This window comes from Canis lupus, chromosome 30 (assembly GCF_003254725.2).
Source record: "Canis lupus dingo isolate Sandy chromosome 30, ASM325472v2, whole genome shotgun sequence".
NCBI classification, from domain to species: domain Eukaryota; kingdom Metazoa; phylum Chordata; class Mammalia; order Carnivora; family Canidae; genus Canis; species Canis lupus.
The window spans coordinates 40,058,228-40,074,822 of NC_064272.1; the positions used below are offsets into that span (position 1 = coordinate 40,058,228).

At 57.1% G+C, this 16,595-nt stretch overlaps 1 protein-coding gene across 12 annotated transcripts in view; it reads left to right on the forward strand.

The window, feature by feature from the left end:
* Positions 1-16,595, forward strand: part of SCAPER (S-phase cyclin A associated protein in the ER) — a 435,057-nt gene that overhangs the window by 417,737 nt on the left and 725 nt on the right. For 11 of the 12 annotated variants that reach the window (XM_035708613.2, XM_025472080.3, XM_025472083.3 and 8 more), the window contains 2 exons: positions 11,908-12,099; positions 14,702-14,753. In XM_035708613.2, the coding sequence (XP_035564506.1) occupies positions 11,908-12,099; positions 14,702-14,753 (244 nt within the window). The remainder of the gene's footprint in view (positions 1-11,907; positions 12,100-14,701; positions 14,754-16,595) is intronic. The other variant, XM_035708615.2, reaches the window with a different exon arrangement.

Below are 16,595 nucleotides of genomic sequence, written 5' to 3' on the forward strand. Positions count from 1 at the left end.
GACCTCCAGTTTGGATTGCATCTCATCTAATCTATTTTTAATTTTGGCCTGAGTAGTCTCAGTTCTGCAGTAACAAATCTCTAGAGTCCTTTATGCTTTTTTCCAGAGCCACCAGTAGTTTCATAATTGTGCATCTGAACTAGCTTTCTGACATCGAATTGAAATCCATATTCTGTAACTCTGTAGCAGAGAGTACTGTTTCCAGTTCTTTCTTTTGTGGTAAATTCCTCCTTCTAGTCATTTTGTCCAGTGCAGAGTGGCTGCATGAGCTGGCTGAGTCAAAAATATCAACCACAACCTGAGTAAACTACATCCTAGATGCTTCCAAAGAGGTCAGAGACCAGAAAATGAAAAAGGAGATCAGAACAAAATAAAACAAAGGATCACTAAAGTGAAAAACAAATTTTCAAACAAAGTAGTAAAAAATAAAAGGCCAAAAACTCCAAGGAAGAAGAACAAAGAAAAAAAGAAAAGAGAAAAAAGAAGAAAAAATGGGAGGACTGTGGATGGTGGTGGTGACGAAGTTGTAGTGCAGGGAGACTGTAGTCTACCTGAGGGGTCCTCGAGTGTGATCCTCTTGGTTCTGAGTGTATTAAGTTCTGTAAGTTAGAAGATGCTCAGTCCCAAATTTATATAAACCAGTAATACTTGTGGAAAGCCCCAACATGGACCACGAAAACATAAATGAGATAAAAGAGGGGGTCAGAATGGGAATGAAGAGGGTATATGATCTCACAGAAGGAACCAGCACGGTGTCCCACTTGGCTCTGGGTGCTGCTGGTCATGATTTAGAAGGTATTAACTTCCGCCATTGCAGAACAAAAGGAGGGAGAGAAAACAAAAGCAAAACAAAGAACCATATCTTGTCTATCTCCCAAAATTAAATTGAGTATGTTGAAGGGAATCTAGAAGTGGAAAATGTATCTAGGACCTGTAATTGTAGAAATCTCAAAGTCAAAAAGGAAGAACCTTAAAAATGAAGAGGTGGTAAAATATTGTAGTTAAGGTGGGAAAAGAGAAAAATATTGGAAATTTTTAGCCGGATATAAAAAGGAGTTGTACTGGCAAAAGGGAAAAAAGGGGGGGGGGAACCCTCTAGTTCTATAGACTGTAAATCCCTCGACTTCCCCTGGAGCTTTCCAGCGCTGCTGGGTCCAGAACTTGCTCCTCCCTGTCCTTCCAGCTGGTCTCTGGGGGAAGGGCTGCTGTGCTGACTCTCAGGTGTGTGCACCTGGGGGAGCTGCCCCGCCCCTGCCGGGTGCCGGGGTCAGTGGGAGCTGTTGACCCCGTGAGGCCCCTGTCCCCTGCGTCCCCCCACCCCAGGCACAGGGTGACACAGGAGGAACACCAGTGGCCACGGCCAGCTCCCCAGCTCTGGAGTCAGCTCCCCCAGTACCCACCGCAGCACCCGGTCCGCACTGGCCTGGGTGCTGGGGGGTGGGGGGTGCTGACCTGCACAGCTCGGGGGAGCCCGGCGGCAGGGGCATCCCCGCCTTCCTGTGCCTCCCCATGGCAGGAGGGGCCGCACCCCATCCTGTGCCCTCTCCCCTCCGCCCCCCACCCCGCCCCCCGCAGCAGGAGTGTCCCCACCGTCCTGTGTCCCCCCTGCCTCCTCCCCCCACCAGGAGGGTCCCCGCCGTCCTGTGTCCCTCCCCCTTCCCCCCCACGCAGGTGCATCCCCGCCGTCCTGTGCCCGCCTCCCCACCCCTGCCGGGGACCCGCAGGATCCTGGGCTGTGTCCCCCGCGCCCTGGGCTCCCGGGGAGCGGCCCCGAGGGCAGCAGGTCACAGCTCCCCCAGCCCCCCAGCTTCTCCCCAGGCCCCCAGCCCCCACCCTTTACCCCGGTGTGGTGCGCTCTGCCCCCCGCCCCTCCTCTGACAGTGACCCCGGGGACTGGAGGCCCCCGCCCCTCCCGGCCCCCCCAGTCCCCGCTGAGCGGAGGTGAAGTCCCCGCCTCCTGTCCCCAGGCTCCCTGCCCCCCTCCTCCCCTTGATTCTGTTTTATTTTCTCCGCCTTCCTCCGGGTTAGGGGCGGACGCCCTTCCCCCTGGAGTGCCCGGCCGGCCTCCCTTTACCCCTCGGGGCTTGCGGGTGTCCAGGATGCTGTGACCGGCATCCAGGTGATGGGGGGCGGCGAGGACCCTGCTCCCCCAGCTTGCCTCGCCCCAAGATGGGAAATCGTCCGACCTCCTGGGTCACAACAAGCCCGGCCCAGGGCACAGGTGCTGGGCAGCCGTGAGGATGGCTGGATCCTCGTGGGGCCGCGCGGCTGAGTGACCCTGGGCGAGTCACTGCCCTTCTCTGGGCCTCAGGGTCCCGCAGGTAGAGTTAGGCCGGGCACTGCCAGGAGCCCTTCCCGCAGTGATGGAGGAGGAGTGTGTAAATCTGAGATGAAGTGTGAATTCACGGCCAGACCAACGTGAACAGATAAATTTAATCATTTCCGCTCCCAACATAGTGCTCACAGGTACCCCCCCCCCCCCGCCCGTGTGGCCGCAGCCGGGTCTTTGCTGGTCCAGACACGCCTGGAGCCTTCACCCTTGCTGCCTGCTTCCTGGATACTTTTCCCTCAGACAGCAGCGTGGTTTGCAGAGGCTCCCAGAGTCTTTCCTAGACGTCCCGCTACCTGCCCCCCTGGCCACAGGGTCTGGAACGGCAGAAGAGCCGCGTCGTTCCTGTCTCCCGTTCGCCCTGCGTGGTTTTCCTCGCACACTCACTACCTCCCTGCCCGCGCCCCCCGCGTGCGCCGCCCGACGGAGGCCCCTGCGAGCACGTCCTTGTCCCCAGGGCCTGCTGCGTTGCCCTGCACGTTGCTACTAAACTACCTGACAGTCGTTTTTTTAATGAACAAGTGGCTGCACAACGATCCAGCTCTCCTCAGGCAAAACACTGCAGAGAAGGTTAAAAGGCCCCAGATTTTGAAAGATGCAACACTCCTCACCCTCCGGATTGGACCGAATAGCTAAAAATCTAATGAGCCATTTCTTTGGCCCCGTGTGTTGTCTTCTAATCTGTTCTAAAAGAGACTTCTTAGTTTCATTTTTGCTGCAATCAGTAGTTCTGAGATCCCAAGGGAACTACCGTGTTTAAAGATGCGGAAGGTCCCGTATTTGAGAAAACACCGGTGTGGGAGAGACCGCTTGGAGGGTGGATTTGGGCCACATCCCAGCCCTCTTCTCCCTCGGGCGACACACGTGGGCAGCCTGTCCTCCGGGTCGCCTCCCAGCCTTCAGCGCAGGGAGCGCCCCAGCCCCTGGTCGTTGTGAAGTGTCGTCCTTACTCCCCAGGCCTCAGATTTGACGCTCAGCTAGGACTGCAGGTGCCTGTGGGGTCTTTGCCCACCACGTTGGTGGCATTGTCATGGCAGATCTACTCTGACTTACGATTTGGTTTTAAAAAAAGGTTTTCGGGGCTTCTGGGTGGCTCAGCGGTTGAGCATCTCCCTTTGGCTCAGATCGTGACCCCGGGGTCCCGGGATCGAGTCCCCCGTTGGGCTCCCTGCATGGAGCTTGCTTCTCCCTCTGCCTGTGTCTCTGCCTCTCTCTATTGTCTCATGAATAAATAAAATCTTTTTAAAAAAATTAAAAAGATTCTAAAAGGTTTTTGACACACTTGATGGGATGAACACTGGGTGCTATTCTATATGTTGGCAAATTGAATTTAAATTTTATTTTTTTTAATTTTATTTTATTTTTTTTTTCCAAATGAATTTAAATTTCAAAGAAAAGGTTTTTGACAGGTACGTCACACTCTGAGAAAGCACACTGCAGGAAAATCTACACTTAAAGACTCCCAAACCACCAAATCATTCATTCATTTTAACCTGTTTCCTAGGGGCGTCTTTCAATATGTCTCTTAAACCCCTTCGCGTGTAGTTCCTTTGGGAGCACGCACCCTCAGCGGCCGTCGATGCTGATGGGATGGCCGTGGGGGCCTGCGGGCTGGCGTCTGCTGTGAGGCGCCCGCGGCGTGTGTTTGTAGCTTGGTGCGAGGAGCGAGCTCCGGTCCCAGCTATGCCACTCCCTAGCTCTGTGATGCTGGACGAGCCACTTCCCTCCCTGGTGCCAGTTTCCTCGTCTATAAAGTAGGGAGACCGCCGGGAACACTCGAGGGCTTTGTTGTGCAAGTTCAACGAGATCACGCACGCCGTGGTGGGCACGTCCCCTGGGCCAGAGCAGATGTGCGCCGTGGTATTGCTGGAAGCATCAGTGTCTGCCTCCAGGCTCCCCGCTCTTAGGTGGGAGGAGCCCTGGAGGCGCCCTCTGTGAGCCTTGTCACTTGGTGTCGCCTTAGACGGGCCGTCGTTGCTGTCTGCGTGTCTCCCCCCTCGCTGGGAAGCCGGAGGGAGCCGTGTGGCCCCATCTCAGGGTCCTCTGTGACCCGAAAGGTGTAGCGGCACAGAGGACCCCCCGTGGATGGCTGGGCCGCCCCCCGGTGCTCGGCTCTGCCCCCGCCCCCGCAGGGCTCGCCGCTTCAGCGGAGCTCCTGACAGGCGATGCGCACGCGCTTGTCCGAGGCGAGCAAGAGTTGCCTCCTGGGGCTGGGGAAGCAGGAGGGAGGGAGGCCTCACCCCAAGCAGTTCTCCTTTGTACAGGCAGCTGCTAACTGGAAACACACCGGAGAGCCTCGGGGGTGCACGGGGATCCTTGGGAGGGGAGACTGGGAAATGGCTCCCATGAATCAATGTGAGCACTTAATGGGCCTTAATTGGAACCTTATCCTACTGTGCTTGGAGCCGCGAGATGAAAGCGGAAGAAATCGGAGAGACCATTTATTTCACTCGAGAAAGCAGTAAACTGCAACTACAAAAAGATTGGACTGTCTTATTTTTATGATTAAATAAAATTGTCATGGGCCGGTGGTGGCGAGCACGTCAGTGCAGGGAACGCGCCGCGCCCCCGGCTGCCGCCCGGTGTGGCCGCGGCGCCCATCGGCCCCGCTCCGCGTGTCGGCCCCGCGGCCCTCGCACCCGCCCAGGCCGGGCCCGCTCTCGCCGCAGCCACCAGGGCCCACCGCGAGGGTCTGTGCTTCAAGGCCTACCCGGGGCCTGCCGTGCCGCCTCCCGCCCCGCACACGCGTGTCCTTTGTGAGCGACGCGGCCCTTGCGGTACCGTGTGTGTGTGTGTGTGTGTGTGTCGCTGTCGATTCTCTTTTCTTAAAGAAGCTGCTTTAGAAAATCAGAACAGCGACTAGCTGAGACTCCGCGGGCAGCATGTTCTATGATGACTCTTATTCATCCGTAAGAAAAAATACAAGCTCGCTCTCGCTCTCTCTCTTCCTCTCTCTTTTTTTTACCAAATTGAAACGTAACGTCTGCGCAGGTGGAGGCAGCACGAGGTGCTCCCGTGCACGTGCCCACCACACAGGGCTGTAGCGCTTCTGCCCGTCGACAGCCTTCGGAGGCCGTGCAGTCCATCCCCCCTCATCGCCCAAGAGAAGGACTTGCTCCGAGTCCCCGGAATCGGGCCCCTGTGACCAGCCTCCCCCCACCAGCGGTAGGCGGGACACAAGTAAAGCAAAGAGGCGGAAAATCCAAAGTAAAGTCCCTCAGATGACGACGATAGGACGAGGCTGTCTTGTTTCCGAGGACTTGTCTGTGCTCCTGAGACAGGGTCCCTTCTGCGACTTGACGCGCAGCAGCGCTCCTGGTACGGTCCCCGACGGTGCGGGCCCGTGACTTCCAGGGCTGCCCGAGGGTCTCGGATAGTCTAGCCCAACCTCCTAGTGCCCGGGACGCGCCTGAAGGGAATCTAGAACGTGCCTCGTGGAAAGGTAGCTCTTCTCCGAGGAAGACCCCGTGGAAGGGGGGGGAGGCCGTGGCCCGGAGCACGGTGCTGGCGGGGCTGTTCCGGGGACGCCGGCCTGGGGGCCTAGGTCCTCGGGAGCGCTGGTCCCTCCTCTCCTCCGTCGCCCTTCCCCGAAGCCCAGCTCGGCCTCGGCCGCCTTCCCCGCAGAGGCCCTGCCCCCAGCAGCCGGCCCCCGGCTGGCCCCCAGTTGGCCCCTGGCTGGCACCCCACCTAGCACCCCGGCAGGCCCCCTGGCTAGCTCCCCGGCTGGCCCCCCGCTGGCCCCCGCCTGGCCCCGCTCTGTCCGCGTAGCTCGGCCCGGGCCAGCAGGGCCAGGCCACCACGGCTCCGGGCAGCGAGGCTCGCTGAGGAGCGGCCGCCGGAATCGGGGCCTGCTGCTGCGGGAACCACCGCCACCCCGGTTCGGAGCGCGGCCCTTGTGGGGCACGGGGCGGGACGAGGGACGGCCCCAGGCAGGCCTCGCCCCCAGAGGGGACTCCTGGTGCTGGGTGCACGTGGAAGGCAGGCCCCACGCAGGAGCCTCGGGCCGCGCGCCCCTGCCCCGGCGCTGCTGGCGTCCACGGCGAGGCCCCGGGCCGCGTCCCACTCGCTCGTCCTCCCAGCCCTGAAGGCCGCGTCCGTCCTCTTTTCTCCTCAGCTGAGTGCAGCCGGCGCACGGCGTCCAGCAGGCTGTGGGCCCCGCGGGCTCGGCCGGCAAGGCCCCCTGGTGCCCCCGTCCACCCGCGCCCACCCCCTCCCCCCCCCCTGGCAACAGTTTATTCGCTGTAGTTGGGAGCCCGGTTTTGGTTTGCCGTTTTTTCCTTTGGTCATTTGTTTTCTTTCTTAAATTCCACAGAGGAGTTCCATCATGTGGTATTTGTCTTTCTCTGACTTCTTTAATGATTTTTTTAAAGACTCATTTATTTGAGAAAGAGAGAGAGAGCGAGCAGGTGGGTGGGGGAAGGGTGCTGAGCCCAGAGCCGGACACGGGGCCCGTCCCAGGACCCGGGATCATGACCCGGCACAAAATCAAGACCCGGCCACTTACCCGACTGGCCACCGGTGCCCCAGTGACGGGCCCCTTTCCCTTAGCGCCACATCCTCTGGATCCATCCACGTCGCTGCCAACGGCAAGGCTCCACTCCCTCTGTGGCTGCTGCTCCCGGGGTCTCCTCTGCCGCCCACCGTGGACGCGGGGGCTCCTCCCTCAGCTGGCCGTGGTGAATGACGCCGCGATAAACGTGCGGGTGCGTTTGTCTTCCTGAAGGAGTGTTTTGCCCTCTTTGGGTGAACGCCCACCGGTGGAATCAGCTGGGCCGGTGGTAATTTGGGGAACTCACGGTGTTTTCCAGAGTGGCTGCTCAGCTGGCGTTCCCATCAGCAGGGTAGGAGGGCTCCCCCTCCCCACAGCCCTGCCCACACTTGTTATTTCTCGTGTTTCTTAGTCGTTCTGACAGGTGTGAGCTGATCTCTTTGTGGCTTCAAGTTGTGTTTCCCTGACGGGTGCTGAGCATCTGTTCCTGTGCCGTCTGTTGGCCATCGTATGTCTTCCTTGCAGAAATGTCTGTTCATGTCTTCCGCCCATTTTTAATTGGATTATTTGATTTTTGGGTGTTGAATTGTATGTTTTTTTTTTTTTTTTTGGTTTGGGTTTTTCTTTTTTTTAGGGGGGGAGAGAGAGAGAGAGAGAGAGAGAGAGAGAGAGCGCACACGAGCACGCGGGGGGTGGAGGGGAGGGGCAGAGGCAGAGAGAATCTTAAACAGGCTCCACGCCCAGTGAGGAGCCCGAAGTGGAACTCAGTCCCAACACCTGCTGTCGTGACCTGAGAGGTCGAGGGTCAGAGGCCTGACCGCGCCACCCTGGGGCCCCGTCAGGTCCCTATACCTTGCGGATACTAACCCCGTGTGTCATCTGCAAAATATCCTCCCCCGTTCGGTAGGTGTGTTTTGGTTCCGTTGTTTCCTTCGCTGTGCAGAGTGTCTGTATTTTCCGGAGGGGACCCTGAGGGTCAACTCGGCTAACTGTCCGGAGCCGCCCTAGAGCCCAGGGCCGCCCCACGGCGGGCAGCCTGCAGCCTGTACACTCCCGGTTTCCGGCAGCGGAGGCCCGGGTGACCGATCGGCTCTCGGATGCACCGGCCAGCGCGGGCGGCCGTTCTACTGAAGCATCGTTCTGGCCGCGGGCCGCGAGGAATCCGGGCCGTGCTGCGGGCTGAGCTGTGTCCCCCAGAATTCGTGTTTTGTACCTTAACCCCCAAGGTGGCTGTACTGGGCCAGAGGGCTCTTAAGAGCTACTTCTGGTTAAATGAGGACACAAGGCTGCGGGTTCACAGGAGAGCACCGCTGGCCCCGTACGGCAAGGGGGGGAGCGCGCGGGGTGCGGGCGCCGGGGGAGGACCGCAGGGGCGGCGGAGCCCACACCAGGGAGGCGCCCACCCCCGCTGCTGCCCGCGGCTCCCAGACGTCGACTCTGGAGCCCTGAGGAAATAAATTCCCGTTGCTTCGGGCCCTGGTCTCTGGTATCTTGTTCGACAGCCTGAGGGCCTCACCCGGGTGGGTGCCTGAGTCTGGGAGCCTCTCCCCACCCGCAGTCCCCCCCTTCTCGGAGTGGCCTCCCCTCCCCCTAGGGGTCCCCGTTCCCTCCCAGGGCCCCCAGTACTTTGTCTTTCCTGTGTGACGACCCAGCGTCCTCGTACGGCCACTCGTGTGCACACACATCTCCCGAGAGCCCCAGCCCGGACTCTCCGTGTCCCAGAGCCAGCGGCACCCGACACGCCCCGGACGAGTCAAGGACGCTAGAGCCGCCGGCTCCCGTCCACGCCGAGCTCCACTCCCCGATGCTTTGTACTCGTGGGAAGCAGAAGGCTCGGCGCTGCTGGGCGGGCAGAGGCCGCAGGTGGACGAACCGCCACGGCCGGGTCTTCTCCAGGTTCCTCTGCAAAAGTCTGCTGCCGCCGCCGCTCGCTGGAGGCCCGACGCCGGCATCCCGCCATCCCGGCCTCCGCCCGTGACCGCCTCCCGGAACTATTGATCGGTCACAAGGGGGAGCACAGTCAAATAGGTTCTGTACGGTTTGTCCTAAATTCAAAATGTGGGGCTCTAATTTTGAGTGAGAAGGAGCGTAAAGATCCGACACCCTCGGCCGAGTTCTCTTTCTTCATCTGGTTCTGGTGACGCAGGTAGGTTCGCTCTGTGAGGACTGAGCTACTCACGTAGGAGGGCCCCGTGTGCACCTCCTACAAGATTCTTTCCACCTTGAGACCCAGAGACACGGAACCATTTTCCCAGGGCCGTGCAACGAGTCGGTGGCTGGAGTAAAGGCGGGAGCCGGGCTCTCCTGGCTCTTTAGTTAGAACCTGCTCGAAGATCGCACCTAAGAGCAGGTGGAAAGTTCAGCTTCAGCTTGTTTTGATCTGAACGTTGCTGGGAATTCCCTTGTTTCCCTGGAGGCCTGCTCTGCACTGGGCGTGGGCAGCGTCTCGGGGACGGCTTTGCTCACCCTGTGGAACCCTGCGGCCCCCGCGTGCCGTCTGCCCGGACGGTGACCCCGAGGAAGTCGGCAGCAGACGCCCCCCCAGGGGTGCTGGTGTGGGGAGGAACCCTGGGGCAGGCCCTCTGGAACGCAGGGCGGGCTCGGGGTGCCCCTCACGTTGGGCCTTAGCAGCCGGCGCTTGTCGAGAGAACGGGACGGACCAAGTTGCTGACTTAGCTGGCGGCTCCGTCGGGAAGACCGACAGAGGAAACGTCATTGTAAATCTGCTTTTCTTTTTTAAACGACTTCCATTTCGTCCATTCACCAAGACGTCGGTATTCCGTGGTGACTGTCCACCGACTCCGGAAGGCTGGAGCAGGTCACGGTGACGTGACGGCCCCGGGGCCTGGAAGCGCCTGGATGAGTGGACCCGAGCCCTGCCCGAAGCCCCCAGCTGCCCGGAGCCTCAGGAACTGGCCTGGCGCCCACGCGCACCCAGGGATCACCCTCTGCGCCCCAGCCTTGCTTCCCTGCCCCTCGGCCCCGTGCAGCCCACCACGCAGCTGTGTCCTCTTGACTGCTGGAGGCCCCCGTGGACCACAGCCCCCCGCGTTACCGGGAGGGGTCTCGCCCGCCCGGTCCCAGCGCCGCGGCTTGGCCCGCTCCCTGGCCCTCCTGGTGCCGTCTCCCCGCGGTGCCCGAGATGCGGTTCAAAGGACGGGCCGCGACGTCCCGCCCTGGCTCGGCCTAGTGGGGGGCGGGGGGGCGGCTCCAACCACCCCAAGACCCTTCCCCAGACCCCTGACTACGTTGTGTCCCGGGTGGGCCCCTGGGTGCGCGACACCCCACAGCCCGCGCGTCGGTGTCCGGCAGTGGCGGGCTCTAACCCCGAACCTCACTGCACGTTTGCTGACCTCCCTGGAGTCGCGTCCTCATGGGGCAGCTGCTAGGCAGGCGCGCTCGGGAGGGGCTCTTGTCCCCCAGCGGGGTCGGGGCGCGGCGCAGTCCTCGTGAACCAGGAGCCGGGAGGCAGCGTTAGCATTGCACCTGTGCCAGCCACACTGGGCAGTTGAATATCCGTTCAATTAGTGAATCTTCCAGTAATAGCATTTTAACAATGAAGTTCCAAAGAAAAAAACTTCTGCTTCATTTGGACGAGGGGGTAATGGTACCGTTACAAACTCTGGAGGGCTGGTCATTTGGCTCCGCTACAGCATTTGTAGCTGATAATTAAAGATTGAAGTAAATGCTTTATCAATCAAATAGATGACGGCACAGACTTTTCTCAGCCCGTGTCGGAAACGGCAGCACGTAGCCATGTGCCGAACGGTCACACTCCGCGTCTTTAAAATTCCTGCTGGATTTGAAGGTATTAACAAGTCCCTGTCAACATTCTCTGAAGATTTTTGATGTCATTTTAGCTATTGAGCTAAAATATGTGAACTATTACTTTGTTGATTTTGTCCTTAAACCAAACTGCATTATCATCCGAGAGTGTGTTCTTAAAGTATTGTTAAAAGTACTTTGAAAACTTGTAAATCCCTGTAATTTATGTTTCTCTGCCTCTGCTGTTTCGTTCTGTCCCTTCTGGTTTTAATTTGAACGTAGGCCTGTCTGGGTACGTACCTGCAAAATCATGTTTTTCCAAGTGCAACTTGCAGCCCTGACCTCGGATTTCACGGTGTCCTGACTCTCTGTGCCCTCCCTCTATGCCAAGACGTGGGCCCTGGGTCGCCGGGCTCTTCCGTGTGAGCACCGGCACCGCCCGATCAGGGTTTACTTGGAAGAGATCTCGCTTGACCTCCCCTAGTCTGTGGTGTGGGCCGGGGGGGAGACGGGGAGGACTCCCCGCAAGCCTATTGATTGCATCGCTCCGTCCCTCCATGTGCACAGTGGTGAACCCAGCCTGCTCCGAGCCCCGTCTCGTTTATCTAAACATTCTCCTTTTAGACTCGGTGGCACTGATGGAAACGGAGATAAGGAGCACGGCTCAGGAAGGGGCCCAGGAAGGGGCCCGGGAGCCTGTGCTTTGTGGAAGCTCCCCTCCCCTCGCGGTCCCCTTTTCTCCCCAAGGCCTCATCTGCGTACTGGATAGCGCCGCCTACCCGGCCTCTACCCCAGGCCTGCCCCAGCCGGGTCGGGGGGCTGGGGGGGCTGTGGACCCTGGCCTGTACCCCAGCTCTGCCCCAGCAGGGTCAGGGGGACTGTAGGTTCAGACCCCGGCCTCTACCCCAGTCCTGCCCTGGCTGAGTCGGGGGGACTGCGGGCCTGGACCCCGGCCTGTACCCCAGTCCTGCCCCAGCCGGGTCGGAGGCCACGGGCCCAGACGCAGAGCAGAGCCCTAGCAGAGGGCATCTCTGCCGAGCGGCTCCGCAGCTTCAGGGGATGGGGCTGCTTGTTAAAGGGGCTGGGACCGGCCCCGCGTCCCCTCTCCGTGGCAGCCCTGCGCCTCGTCGTGGGGGATGAATGGTCACAGACCTTCGGGACCCTTCCCGTAAGTCAGGAGGCAAGATCCCACCATTTGTGTTGCTCTCGGCGCCACGGAGCAGTGTCCTTCCTCCTGCTGCGGCCCTCGGGGTCGCGGCCGGGCGGCGGGGTGGCGGGGGAGTGGGGGTGCGGGGCGGCCGCTGACCCGGGCCCTCTGCCTCAGGTGGTCGTGCAGTCCGGCCGCCACCCGACGGTGCTGCAGAAGCTCTGCCAGCTGCCCTTCCAGTACTTCAGCGAGCCCCGGCTGACCAAGGTGCTGTTCCCCTCGCTGCTGGCTGCCTGCTTCAACAACCGCCACAACAGGACCATCCTGGAGCAGGAGATGAGCTGCGTGCTGCTGGCCACGTTCGTTCAGGTACCTCCCGCGGCTGGCTCCGGCCTCACGCGCACCGCACGCCCACCGGCTGCAGACCCGCGCCCGCCCCGTGCTCCCGGAGGTTGCCCACGGGTTTCTGTGCTTAGGAATTAACTCCTAAAGCATCAGGATAGTGAAGCGGGGGTGGAGCGCCGTGCGAGTCCTTGGAGGATTCCAAGGAAGGGACGTTTTTCCAGTTACTGAAGTGGCAGATCCACACCAAGGAAACGTTTTTAAGAAAGGAGGCCGGACTTTGTCAAGGCGGCAGCGCTCACGTCCACGTAGCTGCTGGTCTGGCGGAGGGAATAGAGGACAGAGGGCTGCCGAGGAAGAGAAGTTAAAGCTTCAGTTGATTTGTAAGCTTTTAGAGAAGTGTGAATCATACACACGTGTGCGGCCGTGATGAAATCCTGGTATTATTTTCTAAAAAGATCTCACACTCGTAAGAATGGCCTTCTGTGCTTCTGATCCAGTTAGGTTCTGTAGGGCTGGGACCAGGGTCAGGGGGGCCAGACCAGGGTCAGGGGGGCCGGGACCACGGTCGGGGGGGCCGGGACCAGGGTCAGGGGGGCCAGACCAGGGTCGGGGGGCCGGGACCACGGTCGGGGGGCCGGGACCAGGGTCAGGGGGGCCGGGACCAGGGTCAGGGGGGCTGGGACCAGGGTCAGGGGGGCCGGGACCACGGTCGGGGGGCCGGGACCAGGGTCAGGGGGGCCGGGACCACGGTCGGGGGGCCGGGACCAGGGTCAGGGGGGCCGGGACCAGGGTCAGGGGGGCCAGGACCAGGGTCCGAGCCGCAGCAAAGGAGAGCAGTGTTTCCACATCTACGGTAATTCAGTCAAGTGACCATAGAAAATCAGGTTAGCTGTTCTTTACTGTTTGCTAATAGCTAATCCTGTTATTTTTTTCTGTCCCTGTGGATCATTATTTGCTGAAAATCTTCCGTTTTCTTTGAAATGTTTTGCCCTAAAAACCAGTGTGCTTTTGTTCCATGACGTACGTGTGATTGGCAATGTTTTCCGTCCGTGACGATGAAACAGAAAGCAGAGCTCTGTTAGAGCCGCTCCTGTTGGGCTGATACACGTACGTCATTGCCGAAAGGACGTGATCCTGCCTGGCCGGTTGGGGCAGCTGCAGACCCCAGCTTCCCTCGCCGCGGACGGCGGTTACTGGCTTCCGCGTCTTAGGCCACCCTCCATGAGACGGCCGGTTAAGAAACACGGCCAGGTCAGTTGTGTTTAGAAATGTTTACTTTCACCTTAGTTATTCTCTTTGAGTCTGGGCTCTATTTTCCGGAAATTTTTTCGAACATCTTTAGACCCATCGGTAGGGTGTGGATTTTCCAAAAAACACCTTATGCTTAAATTAAAATCTTAAAAAAGTCTTACATGACTGTCATGTCACCATTTAAGAATTTCATATATTCTCAAAGCCTTGGGATTAAAAAATAAACAGAAAATACAGTATAGAGGACTTCTAAGACTGTGACCTTAAAATTCATTCTCTTATTCAACAGGTAATTTTCTAGTGCACCTGGCGTACGGGTGCTTCCCGGGCACCGGGCACGGCCGTGAAGAAGCAGACAGAAGGCCCTGCCTCCATACAGCTTTCCTTAAAGTGGGGGGAGTCAGACAGACGGCGGGTCGGGGGCTCAGTGCCGTGGAGCAAAGGCAGGCGGGAGGACGCGGCCGGGCCGGGCGTGCTGTGCGCACGGGGGCCTCAGCCGGGGCCGTGACAGTCGACCACGACGATCCGGCCTCTGTGCCAGCTTAGTCCCCCGCATGTCCAACTGCTTGGAAAACAGTCCACAAAAATACAAACGATACAGGAATCTAAAGTAAAGAACATACAACTGACTGGTTTTCATCTCCGGTTCACCTGAAAGTATTTCTGGCTCTTCTCTGTGTATTTAGCGCACATTTAAATGTGACTTCATGTCAATACAACACGTTCAGCTTACACCCATTTCGTAAAGGTCACAGAAATTTCTTAGCATCTTAGAGAAATTGAATCAAGTTTTCTGTTCTAGAAGTAATTATCATCAGAGGAATGGATGTAAGATCTTAGTTTATAGAAGGGTTCTGAGGTCCCCATGTGTCAACGAGGGTTCAGTCGACAGTCACTAGAAAATGATGGTAAAAACAGGAGCCAGGTGGTTTGTCCGAAGTTTCTGAAAAGTTATATATTATGTACGACGTTTTCCCTTCCCATCTAAAAGCAGAATCACTGGAATTTAAGATGTGGCTGCAGAACACATCAGGGCTTTAGGAGTTAACACTTTTTTTAAGAGCGTGAACAATCTGTCAGCATTTTAGAATAATAAATCCGGCGAAAGCCTTCAGTTTCTTAGCGGAGATAAAGTCATAGTCCCTGCAGGAGACGGCACCGTGGCCCCGGCTGATCGGAGCAACATGTGCGTTGTCGGTATTTGATTTAAATTGAGAGAAGCCTGAACATCGACTTCTTACGCTCTGGTATTTGGGCTGCAGAGGATTCACGCAAGAATAGTTGTCTCGGGATTCAGAAGCACATTTAACGCCGCCCCCAGCGAAGTTCTCAGTTCCTAGCATTGGTATAAAGACCCTTTTCTTGTCGCCTACAGGATTTCGTACAGACTCCAGGTCAAGCAGACACCCGGGCCCATCAGCCCAAAGGTACGTCTCTCATGACATGAAATGTGTGTGTGCAGCTGGACAGACGTGTTTCTTCCTCCGCCCTCTGGGACCACACAGAAACCCGTTTACCGCCCCACCTAAGACATGTGGATGCACACACCGAGTGTATTTCAAACAGTAAAGAAACAGATTTTGGCACCAAGCATAAATGCATCCGAATATACAGAGAAGTCTGTGGAAGTAAAAGCACAAAACATCTTTATGTAATTCATATGCACCTCATGCAAGATATAATAAATGGTGAATAATCACTTCATAATACGGGAGACAAGCAGATCGTTAACATTGGCCGACGATCGTTACTCACAGAAACGCTACAATCACATCGGTTTGCTTCCCTATGTTTAGAATAAAATTATTAATAATAGTCGCCCATATTTTCCCCCTAAATTCAAGTGCTCGGATATTTTTAATTAAAAATTAAAAGTGTAAAACTGTGTTACTTGGAGAAAAAGCCATCAGACTAACAAGAGCCCAGAGGCCAAAAGATTTACAAGTCCCCCCCCCCCCCCCCGCAGTGTTCCCGCTGAGGCGTTTGCTATGATCAGAGCTGGAGATGTAGAATTTTAAAGTGCATTTTTACGCTTTTCAATATTCTACACACGCTGTAATTGAGAAGCACAAGTTGCTCTTTGTCTGTCAGGACAGCGTCTCTGATTAATGAGACCCTAATACAGATTTTCCCCAAGTCGTCCATCAAGTGGCCGAGGCCCACTCCCAGCAGGACTGTCTAGGGCGCCCACCAAGTGGCCCTTGCTTGGCGGGTGGGGAGTCGCCCTGGACGGACAGATGGACACACACACACACACACACACACACACACACGCTAATCCTCTGTAGTGGGCAGGTGTCGAAAAGTACACAGGAAAGAATACAAAGCTGTAACAATATTGTGGAAAAATGTCATGTTTTATTGGTTCAGGCATTCGGAGAAGTAAACGGACAGCTATGCCTGTCTTCAGGAATTCCAGTCAGCATCAGAGTCGGTACCATTTGTATCTAAGCCAGAATTAGTGTGCAAGTTCAGGTCTGTCCTGACGCACTCACAGCCCTTTTTTTAAAAGAAAGAAAAAAAAAAAGGCAGCAGCAGCTATTGGAGGTTCTGTGGGAGAAATCTGTATAAATGGTTACTGTGTCTTAGAAAACAATGTCTTAAATTTTGAATATATGAAAATGCCTTGAAAAGTCTTCTAATGTATTTATTTTTAAATGTACAGCAGGGTTTTTTTTGTTTTTTTTTTTTTGTTTTTTTTTTTTTGCCAGTAAGAAGCTTAGCCATTCTTTTTTCTTCCTTTCTCCTGACTGTAAGGATGAGTCACCATTTGCTTCGAATCTGGCAGGCGGAGTCCCAAGAGCTGCCTCTGCTTGGTGGGCTGAGGCCTGTGGGAGTTTCAACTTACTTTCTTCTCCAAGGGCCATTTTCTCTGACTTCCATGCTTTCCCCAGGTACAATGGGCTTAAAGCACAAAACGGCAAATGGGGACCTGTTCTCTGCATTTGTCAGAAAAGGTCATCATCATGTTCCTGGGTGACAGCCCCTGATGTGCTCACTTGGTTTAAAAGAAATGACTACGCCCCACGAAGTGCCAGTCTGCGCTTTGGACATCTGTTCCCCTTTTGCTTAGATTGAGTCCCCGGAAAACGTTTCAAGGCCTTTTGAGTTCACTGCCCAGGTGAGCCGCGACAGCTCCGGGTAGCGCCGCACGCACTCTCCATGACAGGAGGACCTGCTGTTGGGGCGCCCGCTGCTCGTCCCTGCCGGCCACGGGGCGGTTTCCTTTGCCTGCGTCAGTAATAAGAAACTCGCTCTCTCTGCTTCGT